At 39.1% G+C, this 23,128-nt stretch overlaps 1 protein-coding gene across 1 annotated transcript; it reads left to right on the forward strand.

The window, feature by feature from the left end:
* Positions 1 to 268: 268 nt before the first annotated feature.
* On the forward strand, positions 269 to 21,882 carry LOC6562478 (ras guanine nucleotide exchange factor B). Its single transcript, XM_032736077.1, has 3 exons — positions 269 to 1,069; positions 7,710 to 8,046; positions 19,617 to 21,882. The coding sequence occupies exons 1-3, from the start codon at positions 978 to 980 to the stop codon at positions 21,264 to 21,266; spliced, it is 2,079 nt and encodes a 692-aa protein (XP_032591968.1). The 5' UTR covers positions 269 to 977; the 3' UTR covers positions 21,267 to 21,882.
* Positions 21,883 to 23,128: the final 1,246 nt, after the last annotated feature.

Below are 23,128 nucleotides of genomic sequence, written 5' to 3' on the forward strand. Positions count from 1 at the left end.
CGACTTATTTAAATATTTTTATAAATATTTAGGCAGATATTAGAAGCTGTTATAATTTTCGACAGCTATTAGAAAAAATGTACAAGAAATTACTTAATCACTTTGGATTTGACTCATATATAAATGCAACAGTCAAAAATCCGTTATTTTACGTTTAGTTGCCGTTGGCAATATTTTTTCGATCACTTTTCAACCCATGTGCGCTTTTGGTATATACTGCAAAGCGTTACCACGGCCGTACTGCGCACATGTTAACAGCTGTTATTTTGCGTTGAATATTTGAACCGAGCAGACGTACGTCGCGGACGCCCTGTGTTTAAAACGCGGTCTCTACGTACAGTGCAACCATTTTGCCTACACACACATACATATATATTTAACAGTGCATATGTATGTGTGTTTGTGTACAAAAAATTAAAGAAAAGAAAAAAAAAACCAGAGCAGCAATAATAAATATTTTTTTGCACTAGCTTGTGAAAAACTTTTCAAGTGTTTTTGTGTGTTGTGCAGCAACAACAACGACGACGACGCGCTAAATTTTTTACGGCGCGTCGCCTGCTGTTTTGAGTGCGAGTGAGAGCGTGTGAGTGCGCTGACTGCTGTCTGTGTGAGTGTGATTGTCTCTGTGTGTGTCTGTTTGTGTTTTGTGCCTAACAATTTGCCGCTAAACACAAAAAGCAGCTGAAGCCAGAGGCAGAAGAAGAAGCAGTAGAAGACCAGCTGACGACGAAGACAAAAACACACACACATAGCCAAAAAGTCAACGATCGATTTACGTCTGTGTGTGTGTTTGTGTGTGCAAAAGACGAAGCAGAACAGCAACAAACGAAGAAGAAAAAAACACGTGTCCTGCTCTAACAACAACAACAGTTACAGTTACAATTTAAAGTGCGCGCAATTTGTGAAAAGCAGTAGAAGAAAAAGAAAAACGAACAAAGAAAACAAAACACGCGAGATAATATCGAACAAGATAAAACATGTCTTCAGTACCGCTGGCCATCAAAACGGAGGAAGTCATTTTGGAAAACGCCGAATACAACAGCGCCGAGGAATTGGATGAAGAGTTACAGTAAGTTACAGTACATATATTTATATATAGTAAGATATACAACAGTCAAGGAAAAACAAAAAGTACGCTCAACATTTTTATTCGTATTTTTTATCACGCAAATTATTGATTATTTCTCGTCTCCCTTGCTCTCTCTTTCCATCTCTCTCTGTCGCACGTAAAACGTATAATTTTGCCGCCTGTTTTGCCGCACAAAACAAACGCGGCATAAAAACACCACCACCATGCAAGACACACAACACTCACTACACACACACACACACACACACATATATGGGAAAACGACAGACAACATTCCATATATTTCATTTCCATTTGTATCAGCTCGTTTCGTTTCCACATTGTGCCGCTGGAAAAAGGTGACGCTACTTTTTTTTGTTTGCTCTGCCAGCGTCTGTTGTTCATATATTGTTGTTGTTATTGTCGCCATATTTGAAAAAACGGCTGTTTTCTCGACTTGTGTTTTTTTTTCTTCCAATGTTTGGCTTACAACACTGCCGGTAAAAATAGTGTGCATGCCATGTAAATAAATTTTTAATGCTGTTGTTCTTGTTGCCGTTATTGTTTTTTCTATTTTGACTTGCGATCTGCTGTTAGCGCTCTCTCGCTCGCGAAACAGCTGCGCTGCTGCTTATCGCCAACAGTCTGTCTAATCTTTTTTGTATGCTAGTTGCGACCAAATCAGCTGTACCGGTATATTTTTACCATAATCATCATATGGCTACCTGAGTATGCGTGTACGTTCAAGCGAGAGAGCAACACTCAACCAAAAATGCAAAGAAAAAGAGAATGTAGTTGTTTTTTTTTTGTATTGTTTGAGTTATTTAAGAATTTTTTATGTTTTATTTTTTTATTCAAACCATCAAAATCATATGGTTTTGGTACTTCGACTGCGTTATCAGCTTTATTCTGATTTTTTCTTCGCATTTTGTTACTGTTTTCAACAGCATATGTTCCCACAGAGAGAGCGAGCAGGAGAGGGAGAGCGTGCGAGTGAATGTCTGACGTAAAAGAAAGCAATCTCTCTCTGTCTCCCTTTGGGCAGCTGACAGATTGAAGGCTTTGCGTATGTGTGTGTGATAAGGCTGTCATTTGCCATATGTTTGTGTTTGTATTGTGTAACTGCAAACGTCGTCGCTGCTTTATCAACACTGTCAAATTGCGCAAAACAGCTGACAGGTTTTTTTTTATTTATTTATTTTTGTTTTTATTAAAATCTTGTTTATTTTCAGTGAAAAATGGAATTGAGTAGATTGATAAAATGGCAAATTTTATTAAGTAATAAAAACAGCTGCGCGGCCGGTAAAAAGTGCCTTTGCTAAAAGTCTCCAAATCCGCGCGTTGCAACTGCTGCTGCTGCTCTCTCTTTCTCTCTCTCTCTGTGCATGCGTGTGTGTGTTGGTGTGTGTGGCGTCATTTCCGTTTTTCCCCACACACTGGAAAGGCCGCTTGTAAAATTGACTCATTGCGGGGAGCTCACACATATGTCTGTGTTTGTGTGTCTCATTCTTCTTCGTTTGTGCCCATGTGTGTAAGAGTGAGTGAGGTGAGTGTTTGCATTGCACTCAAAAGCTTGTTGCTCCTTCGTCAATACAAGAGAGAGAGAGAGAGAGAGAGATAGCGCAGGAGAGAGTGAGTGGTGGGAATATAATAAGGGGAATTTTGCAAAAAAGTACAGATGCCGCCACACAGCGCAATGCTTTTTACTACGACGTCGACGTATTCATTGAAAAAAAAGAAGAAAAAAGAGCAGCATGTGTGTGTGTGTGGCCCAATAAGAATTCTATACACAAAAGATAAAAAGCTGCTGCGCAAATTTTTGGGCGATGCCTACTGCTGTTTCATATGCCAAGCGTTTCAGTCACTGTGTGTGTTTCAATTTCCCATTGCGTTTCTATTTATTGCATGCGGCATTTATATTGTAATGGGCAACCTGCGCGCCTGTGAGAGTGAGAGTGGGGTGAAAGAGAGAACGAGATAGAGCGAGAGAGGAGAAGCGGCTTTGTTGTTGATGAAAACCACATGATTTTGTCAGAGTGTGTGTGTGTATTAGTGTGTAGCTAAAATAGTTGGATTTGCAAAAAATGTATTAAAGATTAACGCAGACGTCAGCTGTGACTTTTGTGTACGTAATAGCGGTTTATTTATATATATATATGTGTGTGTTTTTTTTCTAATCGCATACAACACAGCTGTTGATTTCTTTCTTTCGCTCTTTATTTTTGTCACGCTCCCCCCACTGCCCGCCATTGCTGCAGTCACTGCACCTGCTCATCTCAGATTACCTCATGCACAAGTGTGTGTGTGTGTATGTGTGTGGGAGCTTATGTAACCGTTATGTGTAGTCTGTCACCTTGCATCTCATTCTCACACACTGCTTTGAGCGATTGCAACGGCATTTTTTTTTTTCTGTTCTGTTCTCTGTTTATATTTTTTTTATTGCAAATGGCGCCAAAAGACTGACACTTATTCACTGTGAGGAGTGAGATGGAGGTGGGGGTTGTGCAGGTGGCTTCTAATTTTTTTTTATATTTGTTTATGCTACATTGTTGCCTGTTTATTTTGTTGTTGGCCATTGCACATTGCGCAAGTGGGCAAAAGTTTATTGCGTTATACTGCGCATTTTGCCAGTTGCTCCCTCCTCCCTCCCGCACCCCTCACTCCATGCTTCTACTATTTTTTTTTTTCATTTACTACGCTTTAGTAGAACGCACTACAAACACACATACATTGATACACATTTGCATTGGTATTGGTGTGATTTTATTTGGTACGTGACTGGGCATAAAATGATGACTGCCATTTTTTTTTAGAGTGCAACAGATGCTAAGTCTTCTTGTTCTCTCTCTCTCTCTCATAAGGATAAGAATTTTAGAGTTCTTTTGTTTTTCATTATAAACTATAAAAAGATAAATATGCATTAAAAAGGTAATTTGGGATTTTTGCCATAAAAACTAAAGCCATAAAAATAAAAACAAAGGCAAAATTTGAAATTGGATTCTTGTCTTATGTTAAATAATAAACAATAAAAAAAAGTTCAGAAGCAACGAGTATATAATATAATAATAAATAATAATTAAACAAATAGTGGCAAGTCAAGCATCTTTGCTAGGCCTTGCTCATTGAGTGATTAATAATTAAATTAAATACATTTTATAAAGGAAATAAGTTCTATGAATAATTTGATTGCTAATATTTATTTTATGTGAACTAATATCAGTCGACACAGAAAATATATAAAAAAAAATAATATATATATATAAAAAATTGAGCACATTGGGCTTTTTTAATAAGTAAATGTACAAAATAATAAGTAAATTAGTAAATATCTTGTATATTTTTAATGTAGTTTTTAATTAAATATATTAGAGCATAGTTATAGCATAATTAATTATAGTGAATATAATTAAATAATAAGTAGAGTAGTGAACATCTAAAATATTTGTATTTCAATATAGTATTGAGTAATTAATTATAATTCATAACGAACTAATTTATTATAGTTAATATATTAAAATAAATAAAGTAGTGATTCTTTAAAATTATGTTTTAATTAAAAATATTAAAGACCAATTAACAGTACTAGCTAAAAAGATCTTAAATTTTTATCTTTATTTTTAATTTATTATTTATATTTTTTAACTTAGCAAGATAATTTTACTGTTCTCTTGAGATAAGCAAATCCTAAATATATATATTTATACATTACATAACTCTTGTGAATAAACATATTCACATATGCTTATCCGCGACGACTCCACCTGCAATCGGCAAAATTGCTGCCGACAAAATTCCAGGCAAAACTGATGACGTAAGCATTGACCCAATAAACGTACACACTACACACACACACACACGTGTGTGCATACGATTTATGTGCATCAGCAGCAGCAATTGCAACAACAACAAATCGGCGGCACTCGTGACTTCGGCTTTGTCTGTTTCTGTTCTGTTTAGCTTTGTGTGTATTAGTGTGTGTGTCAGTGTTGGTTAGTTGGCGAAAAGTGGCCAATGAACTACATTGAACTTTGGGGCAGGCAACAGCAGCAGCACCAGCAGTCGGCCCCCGGGCAGCAGCTGTTGTATGTCATGTGTTCTTCTTCTTGTTATGCTTGCTGCTGCTGGTGAAATGCGAAAAATGCGTAGCGCAAATTTAAATGCAATTCACAATTTCAAAATGCCAAGAAAGAAATAGAAAAAAGCTTTATAAAAACGGTTTATGCTTTAATAGTAGCTGCAGCAACAGCTTTTAATTATTATTTCTCTTAGCATGATCACTTTTCTAATTAAGCATTAACAGCTGATAAATGCCTATGCACCCCCAACGGCTCATAAGTTAATTTTCCATCTAGCAGGCGCTTAAGAGTCTGCTCCCTCGTTGAGTTTAAAGCCTGTTAATCTTAACATGGTCGCTATTTTTAGCTAATGCTGTCTGCAGTACATAAATTAAGCTCAACAACAGCTGTTGTTGTTTGCATGTCAATAAATTGTAAAGTCATAACACACACATACAGGCATGTTTATGTGTGTGTGCAGGAGTACCACAAATATTTTGTACTTGACGTAGCAGCTTCATTCAACTTGTATGTTATGCAGCCGCCGCCACCGCAGCTTTTGTGGCTTGCTTTTCCATGCAAAGCTTGCAAATGGAAATTCCAGTGGAGCAACAATAGCAAAATAGCTGCAGCAAGTGCAACAACATCCGCTTTAGCCATGTTTGGCAACATCTCGTTAAAGAATGCATGAAATCTTTTGGGCGTATGCGACTTTGAGATGCTCTCTCAGAGTAAATTTCTAATTTGGAGTAACGTTTAATTCGCGAATGAGCATGGGTAAACGTGGAATCAATCATTTGTATTAGTATTTAATTAATTTCAACTAATATCAGTCAAGACAGAACAAAAAAAAGAAATAATTTACTTTAAATATATTAATATGCATTTTGAATCTGAATTTAAAAAAAAAATGGAATAACTTATATTCTATCTGTAATATGAATTTGTACATAGTTAAATATCTATTGATCAGCCATTCAAAAATTGCTTTGCGTAATTATATAATTTAAAATTAAAACAAATAAAATAGAATAAGGAATCTAATAATAATTTGGCTTAATAATGAAAATACTTGTAATTTTCGTTTTCCATTTAAAAAAAAAAAACAATGAAAGACTAATTTAAACTATATTTTAAATTTAATTAAGTTGAGAAAGAGGCTTCCCAAAAAATATACTTAATCATTCAAAAGTAAAAGCGAGTTTAATTAAATCAGCTTAAATCAAGGGTATTAAATGCACACAAATATGTGTGCTCGCGTGTATGCGTGTGTGTTGCGGAGAACGACCTTTGTCATGGATGGCAATGCTGTGTTGCTAAAAATAGACCAATGCAAGCAGACGACTGACGATGTCTAAGATTTTCTATCGTTTATTGTTGTTGTTCTTGTTTTCTTCTTTGAGCGCTTGTTCGTCGTTCTGCTGCTGCGCTGCTGCTGCTGCCTGGTATATTGTATTGTTGCTGGAATGCAGTGTTGCAACTTTACACACACACACACACACACACGAGGCATACCTTTGTGAAAATGTTTTTCAGCTACAAAAAAATAAAAACCGGTTTGAGATTCTTATGCTGCTATTTGGCTGGCTGTGCAGCATAAATTTGACTTTAATCCAAGCACAAACAATAATAACAAGAAAAGAACAGTCAAAAAAAAGAGCCGTATTTTACAGCTGTGAGCGCCGCTCAACACTCGCTCGCCCGCTCTCGCTCTCTCGCTCTCTCGCTCTCTCTCTCTCGCTCTCTCTCTCTCCCTCCCTCTCTCCCGTTCTCTCTCTCTTTGCTATGCTCTCTTTGAGCTGACATGTTGCTTTTTATGCTGCTGCCTGTATTGTTATTGTATTTGCTATTATTTGTACACTTTTCGTTTGTATTGATGCTCTGACCATTCTCACTGTGTGTGTGTGTGTAGGAGTGTGTTGGTGTCGCTGCGGCTAAACTAAAACTGAATTGAATGGAATTGTAAATTTATGAATGAATGAATGAATTTTTCAGCGCTATTGTGTGTGTATCTGTGTGCGTGTGTGTGTAAGAGTTAATTGGTTTAGTGTCATATATATATTATGCCCACGATTATTATTAATCTACACAGTTTTAAAGAGAGAGTAAAAGAGAGTGTGAGAGAGAGCGAATATAAGCTTACATTTTAGAGTCACTGTAAAGATTTATTTAGCTTTGATTTGCAGCTAATTTAAATATGCAAATTTTAAATAATATTATTTTTGTGCCGTAAATATTATATTTAATATAATTAATCTACACTACTCTAAAAAAGATAGTCTGTTTAAATTTTTAGATTGATTACTTACTTAATATATTTAACTTATATTTTTACAATCACTGTAGAGGTTTTTTATCGCTGAGTTTTAGCAGATTAAACAATACAATTAATTGTAATAATTTCCATTTTTTTTATGTCAAATATATATTTCTTAACAGAGAGCGACAAATAGCTTATTAGGCTGCTTACAGTCACAGTCACTTTTTTAGAGTCACTTTACAGGTTTCTTTAACACTAATTTTCAGTTAATTCGAAATATACAAAAGCTCAAATTTATTGATATATTTTATTAATTTGTTTACAGATTACAATTAGAGGATTCGGGTGGTGAGAATACGTATCACATTGAATACACGACGGAGCCGGCGCATCAGGTGACGACGAGTTCGCAGCGTCGCCAATCGAATATGAGCGCATCGAATACAACAAAAGATGGTGGGGGAGGAGGCGGCGGCGATATGATGAGCGGCGAGGGAGGACGGTGTTCGCCGAACAGCGGTAAACCGATACTCGATACGGAGAAACGTATACGGCGCGAAATAGCCAATAGCAATGAGAGACGACGTATGCAGAGCATCAATGCCGGTTTTCAGAGTTTACGTTCGCTGTTGCCGCGACACGAAGGCGAAAAGTTGAGCAAGGTAAGTGTTTACGGTTAAAGTTACGTTACGTTAAACATTACATTACGTAAAGTTATGTTTTAAGCATACAATATGTCAGATGTTTGAGCTACACTGACTGCTAATTGGATTACACATATATATATATAGCTGCGGGCAAAACATTAGTACATTCATATATTTTGGAAATAACTTAAAATATAGTTAATAAACAAGTAAGAGTGCTGTAGTCGAGTGAGCTCGATTACGATATACCTTGAACCCCGTTAAATATATGCAAATATATATTGGAATATTTCCATTTAAAATATTTACACTAAACGCACTAAGCCGGCCTGCAAGCGCGCTCTGCCGATAAACACGTGAATATTCATTCATATATATGTACACGCAATCGTAGGTATAGGAGTTCTGCAGAATACACACAAACCCATATTATTCACAGATGAGACGGCAAACATTTTTTTGTTTTGCCGAATTGAGTTATTTCATTATATTAAAGATTTTGAACAGGTCTCGATTTGATTACTATACAATGAGTCATATTTTAATTAAGTGCATCGAGAAGCAGCACTATTATTATTTTGACCGCAACTGTATATTGCCAATTGTGCTTTCGTATTTCAATTCCACACCCCCACTCCAATTGCAATTATAACTGGAGTAGCAAGCTTTGCAACTCTGTGCTTTATCTTCTGTTGACAAATTGCCAAGCTGCCTGCTGCTCTCGCTATCTCTCTCACTCTCACACACTGCTGCAGTCAATTTGCCAAAAACTTTCCAAAAATCTCAGACCGAATGTGTTTGTTTGTGTTTGTGTGCGACGTCAGCAGCGAAGCTCTTGACACATGAAGGTCCCTTTTTCCAGTCGCCGCCAGACGTCGCCGTCTTCATGTAAATATGGCAACCTTTTTGGCGTCGCCGTTTTAGGCTTTTTTTGTGCTTCTTTTTCTGCATACCTACGCATTTGTCTTGTATGTATTTTTTTCTTGTTGTTCACCTTGAGACAAACATCGATTTGTTGTGGCGGCATCTTGAGTGAGTGAGTGCGGTTGTGTTGGGAGAGGGGAGCGGTGCGGTATTGAGGGATATTGTGGGAGTGTGTCTTGGCTAAGCTGCAGACGGCTGTAAATCATACATGTCACATTAAATAAGCAAAAAGAAAACAGCGAAAAAATGGATTTTTATTTTATGTGCATACTTTCTTTTGGGTGATGGGCGGGTGTACTTTAATTTATGTGTCTGCTGTTAGGCAACATTCCCTTTTTTTTTGTTTGGGCAAGGGCGTATTTTGCAACACTGATAGAGAGATTTATTTCGTTGTGATCCTTGCACTTTTATTTATTGCTAATTGAAAAGTGTCAAGCTACAAAATAAAAAATAAATAAAACACCCAAAAACATAAATCATACAAAATAGAAAACGTAAAAGAAAAGTGCTCTGAAAACCAACATGTATCGATAGCAATGTAAACAACAAGAAGAAAAATAAAACGAAAAAAACGTAAATATTAAAAAAAAAAACAACGTTAGTCTTTTTACGACACACGCGTAAAATGTGCAAAGGGGTACGGCAAACAGCGACGTCGACAGCAGCAGCGCAGTTGAGCTCTGTGCCTTGATGAATGACATAATGGGCGTAGAGCAGCCGTGACGAATGACAGCACAGAGAGAAAGAGAGTGTGAAGGAGAGAGGTGTGTGGTGGGGTGGGCGTGTGCGCCCTGCAAGTAGTTTATGGATTTTTCTTTTATGCATGCTCTTTTACTGCTGCTGTCGCTGCTTCTTCTTCCTATGCATTTATCACACATAGTAAACATTGTAGTATGTAGTAGTTTTTTGTGTGCAAGCGAAATGGCAAATAGCAGTAACACTCTGTACTGCTCTTTTTGCTTGACCAACTTGGGAGTAGTAGCCAGCACCTCCTCCCCTTCTCTTCCTCTCTAGTGTTGAGCCTAGGCCTAAAATGACAACAAACTGACGACGACGACGACTGGAATCGGAATCAGGTCGCACGACGAATGCAGCTCACATACACACACACATGCACATGCACACGTAGAGCTTTCAGTTGACATAAAAGTGCGCAAAAAAAAATGCAACACTGCAGAAAGTAGCAATAGTCGCTGCTACTGCGCCATTGACAGTTTTTGCACACACATACAAACATAGAGCTTAACTTATGTATGTGTATGTGTGAGTACATAACTGTTATGTACACTACTGCTGTGGGCGACTGTGCCAAGTAGTCTGTGATTTACTCATTGAGGCGGGTCATTGAACTTACTCGCTAGGTGGCGCCAAAGTGCGCAAAAGTGCAGCAAAACTTACAGCGTACAGTTTACCGTTAGCCAGCAATAGCAGCAGCAGCTGAACTAACCTACATTAAAGTGCCGACTGCAAGAGCGAGACAGAGTGAGAGAGTTAGAAGAGGGGGTTGAGGAAAAAAGGACGCACAACTGGAATTCTTTTGGCTCTTCTTCAATTTGAGTTGTAGCTCCAAATTTATCGATCCAATTGTCGCCTCGTGGCGCTGCTTGGGCTTCCAGTGCGCGCCAAAAGCGCCAACTAAAAACAACCCTCGAGTTAGCGGCAAACCCCCCAAACTCCATCGAACTTGAATCAGAAGCCAGGCACGAGGAATAGATGACAAAAACACAGGGGCTAGATAGAGATGGAGAAACAGTGAAGCTTAACTATGTTGAGGAGATTGTTGAAAATTGTTAAACACTGTTGGAAAAAAAACTGAAATCTAAGCAATAAATATTTGAAGCACTTTTGCATTCAAAATACTAAATAAATGAAATAAAACACATTCATTTTAATATGTTTTCTACTTAGAGTTATGCCTGAAATCAAAGCCATATTTATTAATACAAATTAGTATTTATAAATTAAAACAAAATAAATGTTAATTCATATTCAACACTGCTAGTAAATCATTGTTTTCAATTGGATTAATTCCAGAAATCATATTTATTCAAATTAATATTTATTAATTCTGCAATCAACACTGCTGCTACATTAAAACTTTCATAGCCATGCTTTACCGTAGTCGGCGCACAGACTTCTCTCAACCAAAACATTGACACGAGTCTCCACTGAAGCCAAGCCCAAAAACAGCCAACAAATTCTGCTATCCTTCTCTCCCGTCTCCTCCCCCTCCTCCTGCCTGCCACACTGCTGCTCACAGCTGAGCGCAACGCACGCTCATACAGCAGGCAATGGGAGGGATGTGGGGTGGTCTAATAGGGGTTGGTTTGTTTCATTGCCATTTTGTAGCCTGTCTTGGCGCCTGTTTGGCGCCTGGTAGGCAGCTGTTTGTTTGTTTGCCGCCCGATGACGATTATTATTTCACTGCCTGGAAAGTGGCAGGTAGAGTGGAAGTAGGTGGTGGGGAGGAAGTTGGTTGGCTATTGGAATTACTGGAAATGGTATGAAAATTGGGCGTTCAGCTTTTATGTTGCCGCAGCTGCGCAGATGGACGACGACGAGTCTGTTGCTGATGACGGGGCTAAAAAGGCGTGGCGGAATCTGGGCAACGGAGTGAGGGGTGCAGAGTGTGTGTGCACAGTGCACTAGGCCATTGGCATCGTGCAACCTTTGCGTTTTTTGCGTCAAAGCAGCTGTGCCGGAATTGCGACCAACACCCAACTTAACAGTTGTATATAACGGTATAAATTCTGTATATAGTATTTACGATTATGTCAGCTATGTCTATATACATAATACTAGCATCACTTCGATATATTTTCTTATGAATGCAAAAGCAAGAGTTAGTTCTGCAATCTTTCCAAATGTTAATTTTTATTGTATATAATATATATTTTTTTTTCTTAATTTGAACAGTTTTTTAAGTCTTCTTCCCCATCGAAAAGGTATTTAAAATATCCTTCGAAAACAGTCTTTGTGAGACTGGTGCAACTCTTTTCGCAACTGTATATGTGGTTTAATATATAGCTGAAATAGCTGCATTTATTGTGTATGCAATTTCTGTAGCAAAGCTGACCTCAGACCTGCCACTTCCCCCTCTCTCTATGTGTATCTCTATCATATTTTGTTTCCACTATGCAATTGAGATGCATTCGCAAATTGCCGTCGCCTAATTAAAACTAGATACTTTATGTGTACTTATTTGCGTGGCGTGTAGTGTATGTAGTTATTAGGCGCAGTGTTGCCACATTGGGCAGATACGAGATATCGACTTAGCGCGAGCAATTGGCAGCACTGGTACTGCACTTTCGCAAGCAAGCAAAAAGAATAACCTAAAGCAAAGAGAGAGAAGAGAAAGCAGCGACAACAACAACAGCAGCAATAATGACGACTAGCTAAAGCATAAGTGCAATGGATCAATTACTTTGTGGGTTTTCTTTACACACACACACCGACAGACAGCAGGCAGACAAGTGTAGCTGTATGTGTGTCTGTCTGTGTCTGCTTGCAAAAATGTCGGTCGGTCGCTGACTGCGCTGCTCTGTCGTCTGGCGCTTACAAGATCGTCGTCGCCATCACTTTGTCAATGTTGCTTGGCTGGAGCAGCTTTCAAGCAGAGCTTACAGACTGCATTTGTTGTTGCTGTTGTTGTTGATTATATGGAATGTTGTCTCGCCGGATTTAATGACTCTGCTGAGCTTTAACGGTGCTTTTTTTTTTGTAGTGTTTATCAATGGCAAAAAAAAAGTCATTAACAGCATCGGCGCCAAATGGGAAAATCTGCATTGTTATTAGTTCCGTTCCGTTTTTGTTTACAGCAAATGTTGTGTGTATGTATGTGTGCGCTTTTTACAGCATCCGCAAATGCAATGAATCAGCGCAACAGCTGAGACTACAGCTGAATATAAATGTCAATGGAAACACATACGTACAATAACAGCAACAACAATAATAATGTAAACACATACATACAATAACAGCAGCGGCAATAAGAAATGCAAAGCAATAAGCAACACCCACAGCAGCAATAAGAAATGTAAAGCAAAGCAATAACTTCAATAAAAGATGCAAAGCAAAGCAATAACAACAACAGTAAGAGCAGCAACAATAAGTAATGTTTGTATTTAATGTCCAAAATATTCAACCGGCGTTTTTGCTGCGCAATTTACACACACTCGCTCACACAAGGCAGCAGCAGCGACGTCAGCGCGCAGAGCTCAGCTGGTCAAGCACAAAATAACAAGGTTGACCGGCAAAAAAGCAAAAGCAAAAGCTCAGCTTTCCCAAGTGCGTCGTAGCCAAAAGTCAAACAACAACAACAGCAACAAAATCAGTCAGCCAATTGTGAGCAATATGCATATGCGCGAGTGTGTGTGTCAGATTGAGAGGGGGAGGGGGGGTTTGGGAACAACTGGCTGTCGTCATCCACCCGCTGCTTTATAAATATTTCATTATGCGCTGCAATTACTGCGTGTGTGTGTGTTGTATTTTTATAACAAATGCAGCGCGAGTTGTTTTCTTTTCAATTTTATTTGGGTTAATTAAAACAGCTGTCTTGGGTGTGAAGTCTGACACACACACAACCACAGAAAGCGTGCTCTTTGTGTTTGCTTTATTTTTATAAATGTGAAATTTGATCAGCTGATCTACTCTGTGTGTGGATGTGTGTGTAAATTTGAGGGTCAGCGTCAGCGTTGACGTCGACATGTTGTTGTGGGAATTTGACAGCAACATTTTGCCGGCATTCGCAAGACTGCTCTTTGCCTCTGCTGCTGCTGTTGTTGTTGTTGCAGCTGCTGCTGCTGCTCATTCATTCGTGCTTTCAACGCATTTCTCTCTCTCTCTTTCCCACTCTCTCTATTTTAATTCAAATTCAATTCGTGCTCAACACAGACACACACACATGCATGCATACATGTAACTGTTTTTGTTCCTTTTTTCTTTTTCGCTGTTTTTTCGTTCGTATGCTAATTAAATGCTTTCGTTGACCATGAGCTTTCGTGTGTTGTTGTTCGCTGGTTCAAAGTTTTATTGACCTTTTGTAATGGAATTTTAATGAAGCGCGCTGAAAGCGCGAGTGACGACAAAGAAATAGCAACAACAACAACAACATTTCTTAGGTTTCGCCTCCCGCTATGCAACACTGCCTCAGGACTGTAATATGTTCATGTGCCCGGCTGCCTGGAATAATGTTAGGGAACTGTTAAAAAACGCTGTTAAATAAAAATTAGCACTTTTAAATTGGAAGGTTGGTTGGAAGGCAGAGCCAATAAAAACTTATAATAGTTTTTTGCATTTTTATGAGTCAAAATAGCAAAGAAAAAAAAGCAGCAGCTGCTTCTAGCGCCGGCGACTCGTTAAAAATTATCTAAAAACGCAAAAATACATTTACCATAAAAATAAGAAAAAAAGACAACAAAAGAAAGAAATGTTTATATTTAAATATTTTGAGTGCTGCCAGAGACTCGACAGCTGTTTTTGCACTGACATTTCCATTTTTACATACACACACACACACAGATAAGACCCCAACTGACCTCGCCTTTTGCTGCGTAATCGCTCTCTCTCTCTCTCATTGCCCCTCCCTCTCTCCCACAATTTACTTTCGATGACGGCATTTCTGCGAATTTGTTTTTTTCAGCGCCTTGGAAACTGTGTCGCAAATAACGGCGAACACTGCTTATAGTGTTATATAGTTTATAAATAGTGTATTAATTTAATGCATTTGCCAGCCGCCAATCTCTTTCGCTCTCTCTTTCCACTCTCTCTCTGTTTCTGTGTGATGTTGTCACCCATTATCGTTTAATGCTGTGCGAGCTTTGAGCTACGTATGTGTGAGTGTGTAGAAAACACATGTTTGGCGCCCATTGTTTTGTGGGCGACAGCTGAGTGTGGGAAAGAGCGAGAGCGAGCGAGACAACCGACCTCCTCTGTGTGTGGGTGCTTTATGCATGTGTGTGCGTGAGCATCAATGCCGGCAGCAGCGTTTGATAGCCGCAGCTGTTTTTTTGTTTGAGCATATATGTACACATGTGTGTGTACGATATGATTGTGTGGGTGTGTATTTCGCAAAATGAGGAGCTGTATGCTGTGTGCTGCAACGTGTGCGGCCTTCTCAAATTCCGTTATGTTTGTAAATACACATGTGTATGCATATGTGTGCGTGTGTGTATTGCTAATTTTAGCAAAATATTCGACTTGCAAAAGCTCAGCGCTATAAAAAAAATGCTAATGAATTGCAAAAAATAAAACACGCGCTTTATTTTGCCAAAAATTGAAGAAGAAAAGTAGAAAAAATACCACTGAAGAGGAAGAAAAACATGAAACTACAATTTTAATATGTCAGCTGACTTGTTTTCTGTTTGCCGTGCTACACATTTGTTGTATGCGCTCTCCCCCCCTCTCCAATCTCTCTGTCACTCATCAAGGAGAGCACACATACACACGCGTACATGCATGAAGTCGCAGCACTCACACCTGTCGTTGGTCGGAAGCGAGAGAGAGGGAGAGCGAGAGATAAGCAGAAGCACAGAAGCAGCGAGAACAAACAGAACAACACTAATTGTTGTTTGCCGCCAACAAAACGTGCGACGCAATAACAGCAGCTAAAAAAGAAGCAACAGAGAAAAAGCAACAGCCAAAAGCAAAAGTAAATGCAATCAATGATAAGAGGAAGAGAAGAGAAGAGGAATTATAGCACTTGGATTCTTGCTACAATACTCAAATTACAAATTGTGCATATCGATAAATTCAATTTCGATATATAGAGATAAAATCGAGCAGAGCAGTGCAGTAAAAATACAATATTTAAAATCTAATGCAAAAGCAAAAGCAATGATTTTCAATATTTTTTTTTGCGATAATTCAATATTTATATTTCAAATGATTCGTGAGCTGAGCAGTAAACTAATGCAATTCTATATATACCATAAAAAGAGATGAGAACTACCAAACAACAAAGACAAAGAAAAGTCGGAATGAATTTTTTTTCTTGTTTTTTCTAAATATATTGTTACAAATTGATAATATCGATAAATTCAACATCGATATAAATGAGTAAAATGCAATTGCTAAAATCGATTTACGACAAAAAAAATGATGAAACTCCAATTAAACGAAATAAGAAAATTTTAAGTGAATTGATTTTATTCTTTTTTTTCGTGTTTTTTCTTCTTTTCTTTTTGTTTTGTATATATTTTTGTTACAACAACAGAGTTGTTTTTAATGCGTAGGGCATGCGTTAAAGCACGTAGGCCAGACAGCTGCTGCTGGAAGGGAAAGGGGGAGCATTGTGCATTTTGGGTGGCTACTACTCATACACACACACTCACTCAAACGCACACACGCCACTCAGCTGATGATGATGACGAATCAGCATTTGGCGCGCGCAGCGCTCATTGCAAGCTATTTTTATATGCATTTTATTCAATCAACAAATTGTAGCGTAGTGTAGAAAATAAGATAAAGCAGAAAAAGAAGAAAACAGGCCGACGACGTTGTCGTCAGACGCGCCATTTATAGAAACGAAGCAGAGACAGCAAGCAGACAGCAGGCAGCAAGTCAGCTGCTGCTGTACATACACACACAAGAGAGAGAGAGAGCGGAGCGAGGGAGAGAGAGAGAGAGCGACTACTATATTCGGTGGACTGGAAGCATTAAGGCTCTCTTAACTTAACACGTGTTTGCTAGAGCGAGAGAGCGCTCGAAAGCTGATGAAAAAAGCTTGAGTCCACATGTTTTTTTTCGCTACGACTGCTGCTGCTGCTGCCTGCAGTACAATTTCCGTTTCACACGAAACGAAACGGCAAACGAAACTTAACGAAGCCACGCGCTCTCACTCTCTCTCACACACACAGACTAAGAGCGCACGCTAGCAACATTTTGTGGGAACGTTGAACTATGAAACGCCGGCGAATATTGAAAAACTTTTCGTATTGGAACTGTTGCTGCTGGTGTTTTGCTGCTTGCTGCTTGGTGGTGTGTTTTCGTTGTGTGTTGGAAAAAAGTACAGTCGCCGCAAAAATGCTGCCTGCGCTGTGCTGCTGCTGCTGTTGCTGTCGTCGTCGTTGGTTGACGTCTGGTTTGGTTCGCTGCTCGAACGCGTTGGCTGCTTGGGATTCTTGTTGGAACAAAAACAGCGCGCGTTTGATCGGCTTTTTGTTTACACTCACACCAATGCATACAGTTTGATGAATAGCACACATGTATACACATATGCATCTGTGTATATGTGTGTGTTTATAATACAGCTGTGGCTGCGGCTGTTATTGCGAATTTTGCTGTTTTTCTTGTTTTTTTTTTTCGCTTGTGGCGATTTTTGTGTATAGATTTTTTGCCGGCATTTTCTGCTGACGACGACGACAATTTCTTATTAGCCCAGACATGACTTGCCGGTTACACACACACACATACGCCTTGTCAGTTGTTTTTTCTCCAACAAGAAAGTGATAAGCTAAAGTTAGTTTAATAAAGCTTTCTGATTTGATTCGGGCGATTGAATTTGTAAAACAAATTGGAAATGCTTCGTTTTCTTGGGCATATTCCTATGTTTTTAAATAATCTGCAATTAAATTTTCTTTATATTTTTTATAGAAAATTCTATATTTGAAAAATCCTCTGCACATTTTAGTCTTTTGTTTATGTAAATGATAATAATAATAACAACACACATAATGTTTGTTTGTTTTTATTATTTTAAACTAATCTTTACATTTATGCTTTATTTAATGTTATTTTATTCCAATTAGCATATTTTTGGCGGCACGCCCCATTGGCAAATTCATCTTGTTTTTGTGGCTGCCTATGCAGCTTTCCAACGTTTTGTCATTTTCCAATACAATCCAATTTCCAATGCAATCCAACAACTAAAGTCAATGAACGGCCTTTGGGGTAGCAGCGACAGCAACAACTGAAATTGAATAGAATAAATTAAAATAGTGTTAAATGTGTACTTGATTATTTTTATTCTTATTGTTATTATATTTATAAAATATGCGCTCGACATTGCAATGCCGACGATGGCAACGTCGACGTCGACGTCAGCGTCGCTGATTTTTATGCCCAGCCAAAAAGCTGAGAAAACTGTACACAAACAAAATGCTGCTGCTCTGCTCCCACTCTCTCTCTCTCTTTTTCAGTTTGTCTCTCTCTTCTGTGTTGTGTTTATGAAAACAACATAACAGCTTTGCCGCCCAGACAGCTGTGCATTGAGCGAGCGAACGAGCGAGAGAGAGAGAACGGTTAACTGGAGGAGGGAGGATGGGTGAGAGCAGCAGCAGCAGCTGTGTGTGAGTCGCCGGTGTTGAGTCGCTAGTCGTTATTATTCTTCTTGTTGCTGTTATTGTTGTTGTTGTAGTTGTAGTAGTGACCTCCGACAACAAGCGAGTAAAATGTGAAACAAGTTTTATGGCTGCTGCAGCAGGCAGCAGCATCCACAACAACCACAACAGAGAGATTTATTATTTTTTAATCAAAGCCAAAGAATTTTCACAGAGTTTCGCATTCCTTTGCCATGAGGCGGTGGCGTCTGCGGCTGCCGCTCAGCCGGCGTCGCTGCTTGCATTCCTTTCTGATTGGGTGTTGCCAGAGTTTGCAATTCTTATCGTTTTGCACAAATATCGCCTACGCTTTGCTGCTGCTTTCTATGCCTGTTTTCACCGTTAAGCGTGTTTTTTGCCCACGCACTTTTTTTTTTAGAAGTGTTGCCAATACTCACAACTTTTGTGCACGCATGCAAAAGCTGTTGGCTATGCTGCGAAATACATACATATATATTTATGCACATGCCTCTGTGTGTGTGTGTGGTTTTGCTGTTTTGTGGCAAGAGAACGCGCGCAATTTTGAAGGACACAAGTTCCTTCACCTTTTGACGGCAAGACGGCGTCACAACATAACACACAACACAGCACAACAAAAGCAGCAGCAGCAGCAGGCTTTACTACACTATTTACTATGAGCGCACCAATACCAATGCAAATCGCACTTATGAATTTCTGTACATATGCTATGCATACTTATATACATGTCCATACATACATGCATATGTATAAGCATGCGTGCATTCATTTGCGGTAATTATCAAATCTCTCCCTTTCTCTCTCTCTCGTTCTCACTCTCGCCTTCGCTCTCATTCTCGCACTTCGGCAGATTATGCTGCTGCGCTCCGCTTGGTGGCGTCTTGTGAATGAGTTTGCATTGTTGCCAACATATGTACATGCTATGCTTGCTCTGTTACAGTTTGTGTGTGCGTGTGTGTTTAGTTCCTGCAATGCGAAGAATCGCGAAAAATCTAAACTTGTATTTAAATTGAAACAATATCATTTATAAATTTCTATTTTCCATTTGCTTATAGAACTTCTTTAAATTCAATTAGAAACTTACTTTAAATTTAATTGAAAAACTTCTTTAGCATTTAAAATAAAAAAAATATTCTTTTAAATTAGAAATATTTTGTAAATTAAACTAGAAATAATAATTTAATTTAAATGAAATCAGAAATCTCTTAAATTAAATAACAAATAACCTTTGAAACCTTATTCAAATATTTATAAACTACATTCCTCATTTTGTATTCCTATTTGGAGTGTTAGTATCAACTAAATCTTGTTCTATAATATTTATATATATTAATAGCTCCAATTTGAACTATTCTTCTTTTGCAGGCTGCCATACTGCAACAGACGTTTCAATATATAGTCGATCTGGAGAACCAGAAGACACAGCTGCTGACCCAAAACAGCGAACTCAAGCGGCAGGTGGGCGAACATGAGGCAAACGGAGGAGGAGGTGGTGGAGGCGCCTCCAATGACAATTACAACAACAGCAACAACGAATCCTCCTCCAACAACAACAATAAAAATGGAAATGCAGTTGCCATTAAGAAGCGAAAATTGACGGACAATGTGATTATGCAAACGATCAGCGACAGTTCCGACGAAGGATTGGGTTCCATGTCACCCGAACCGATGACACTGCTCACTGGTGCTGGTGGGGCAGCTGCAGCAGCAGCCGTTGCAGCAGCCGGTGGCGCTGGTGGGGCAGCAGCAAAATTGAATAATGCCAGCATCATTGCAGCCAAAGAGTTGCTAGAGATGAAGAAGCAGCTGGAGAAGGAGCGCAGTTTGCGGCGCCTGCTCGAGGATGAGTTGCAGATGATTAAGCGGCAGCTGTACAGTGTGGCAACTGCCCCGCCGCACACAGCAGTGGCAGCCGCAGCCACAGTGAATAGCAACAACAGCAGCAATAGTGGTGGTGGCACCTATTCGATACCACGCGAAGTTATCGAACACACCGATAACTTTGTGCGTGCCGATGAATTGGAGGAATTGGGCGGCACCGTCTCCTACGTCGAAATCGATGAGATGACGGGCCAGCAACAAGTTGTGGTCTGCTCCAGCATCGAAGAGCTCGAATCGGATGCAGCCGCTGAGATTATCAGTGAGGATCAGGTGCACGAGGAGGTCATCCTCTCATCGAACAGTTCAACGGAATCGGAGAACGAGGTCAACGTGAATGCGATTGCCAAAGCGTATGCCGAGGGCATGAGCACGCCCATCCTCCAGGCGGCCATCAAGGCCACGCCTAAGGTCGAAGTGGAGCGCATCAATGAGAAGATCGTCAAGGTGAAAACCGAGAAATTGGATCAGCCGACGACGACAACGGTGATGGGTGCCACCGCGGTCTTTACACGCTCCCGCCAAAATCTGGAAACAATTGTGGAGGCCATTCGGCATCTAGAGGGAGATCATCTGTTTGCCGACGGCGACCAGCAGCACAAATTGCAGCATCACTATCAACAGCAGCAGCAACAGCAGCAGCATCAATCACAGCATCAATCACATCATCAATCACAGCAGCATCAACAGCATCAGCAGCAACATCAACAGCAACATCAACAACAGCAACACCACCAGCAGCAACATCAACAGCACCATCAGCAACATCAGCAGCAGCAGCAGCAGCAGCAACATCAACAGCAGCAACATCATCAGCTGATCACGACGAGTCATCGCCTGGCGCAGGACGCGCCTCTGGCTCTGACCACAACGGGTAAACAGCATACAGCGCTCGCTGAGCTGCGACCATTTCTGCAGCTGAAGACTGGCGGCAACAAGCAGGTCATTATTACAACCAAATCGGCCAAGGATGTGGTAACACCCACAGCCATTTTTAAGGTACAGACGAGCAGCGGCGGCAGCAGTGGGACGGTTGGCGGTGCAACGATGACGTCACATCAGCCGGTGACCATAACGACGTCACTGAAACAGTGTCGTCCTGGCGTCATTGTTGCCAAACAGCTGCCGTCATCCTGATTGCCTACCATTAACAGCATCAGTAGCAGCAACATCAGCATTAACAGCGCTCGCAATAACATAACAGCAACAGCTGCAGCAGCAGCAACTCCTACTCTACTAAATAAGCGACACAGCTATGTTAAGCAACAGCAGCAGCAGCAATGCATTAACCTTAACCGCTCTGTTAGGCGGCATTGAGAGGCGCGCGCGCACTCTCTTGCGTCGAAAAATGTAAACAAGCTGTGGCGCGCGCCCTCTGCTGTTGAAGGCGCGCAAGCAGCAGTGTTGACAACAATGGGGCAAATTGTATAAAGTTTAGTCAAGAATTTTGTGCAGTTAAACAAAAAGAAAAAATATTACTAATTTTTCTAATTAACTACATGTTTTTATATTTTTCATTTGCAAAAAAAAAAAGAAATTAAAATAAATAGAAAAACTCACATAGCCACTGTAATTAAAAGCAGCAAACAACAATTTTGTTCAATTATTGTTTAAGTAAATGTGAGAAAAACAACAAACAACAACAACAGGCAGTAACAACAACAAAACAGAGTACAAAAAACAAAATAGACATAAAATTTTATGATTTTCTGTTTATTACAAAAAACACACATAAAAAAAAAAACAAAATAAACAAAAAGTAAAACAGCAAAAAAAAACTAAAAAATAAATACATATAAAATAAGCAACAAATATTTGAAACAAAAACAAAAATGGTACATGCTAAATATATGTCGAAGTATATATATATATATATATATATATGCATATATATAATATGAGCATGCTGAACTCTATAAACACCATCGCATTAATTTTTACTTTTTTAAATTATTTTCTATTATTTAATTAATTGTAAATTTACATATACACACACACACCAACACATACAAACATAACATAACCTAACATTTAAACACACAACTTGATTGTATTTTTCCTTTACCCAAAAACAAACAAGATGATTAAGAAGTCGAAGAAGAAGAAAATGCGAATTTTTTTGAGTTTTTTGTTGATTGTATATCTAATTATAAGAGAGCGAGAGAATGATGAAAGTGGTAAGAAGAAGTGAGAATCGTTTATTATATAAACTACACACACCAACACATAATTATATATATCTATATATATATATATACATAAATAAGCTAACGCAAAATTACATAATAATATTACTACAAAATACGAGTACATTAATACTATGCATATATAAATCCATAATTACACACATACATATATAAATAAATATATATATATATATATATATATATATATATATATATATATATATACAAATAAATAAATTGCATACATATACATACGTATAAACCCATATATGTAATATGTAATATATAGTATGTAAGTGCAGCAAGCAGCGTGAGTTGAAGTTCGCAGTTACAACAGTAAAAACACAGTTGAGAGAAAGAGAGGCCAACACAACGCTGCAAACAAAATGCGAATGCCCCATGCATGTGTGAGTGTGCACTGTGCGTGTGACTGTGCGTATGCATTGTGTGCGTGTGTGTGTGCGAGAGAGAGAGATCGACAAAGAGAAGAGAGTGTTATGCTCTCTTGCTAAGCCGCTGGTACGCTGTGCTTGCGCGCGCGCGCCCTCAAAGCAGCCAGCTTTTGTCCGACAAGCGCATGCGCAGCGTACCAACGGCTTTGTTTCCCCCAACCCCCCACAACGGAGAGAGAGTTTGAGAATGATGGAGAGAGCGGCGCTCCACCCATACAAACACACACATACGCACGCACTTGCACATTCATTGGGCATTCTTTTTGTAGGAGAATACGAGATAGAAGAAGAGCGCGTTGCAGGCCAACAAATTTATAGCTAAAAATAGCAACAACAACAAGTAAAACAGCAACACAAACAT

The sequence above is a fragment of the Drosophila grimshawi genome, unplaced genomic scaffold (genome assembly GCF_018153295.1).
Source record: "Drosophila grimshawi isolate 15287-2541.00 unplaced genomic scaffold, ASM1815329v1 contig_1377, whole genome shotgun sequence".
In the NCBI taxonomy this organism is placed as follows: Eukaryota; Metazoa; Arthropoda; class Insecta; order Diptera; family Drosophilidae; genus Drosophila; species Drosophila grimshawi.

Bases quoted from the DNA above. Each gene is read 5' to 3' on its own strand.
- LOC6562478 (XM_032736077.1), top strand. From the start codon at position 978: ATGTCTTCAGTACCGCTGGCCATCAAAACGGAGGAAGTCATTTTGGAA. The intron at 1,070-7,709 runs GTAAGTTACAGT...ATTTGTTTACAG, and splicing joins GAATTGGATGAAGAGTTACA to ATTACAATTAGAGGATTCGG. The intron at 8,047-19,616 runs GTAAGTGTTTAC...CTTCTTTTGCAG, and splicing joins AAGGCGAAAAGTTGAGCAAG to GCTGCCATACTGCAACAGAC.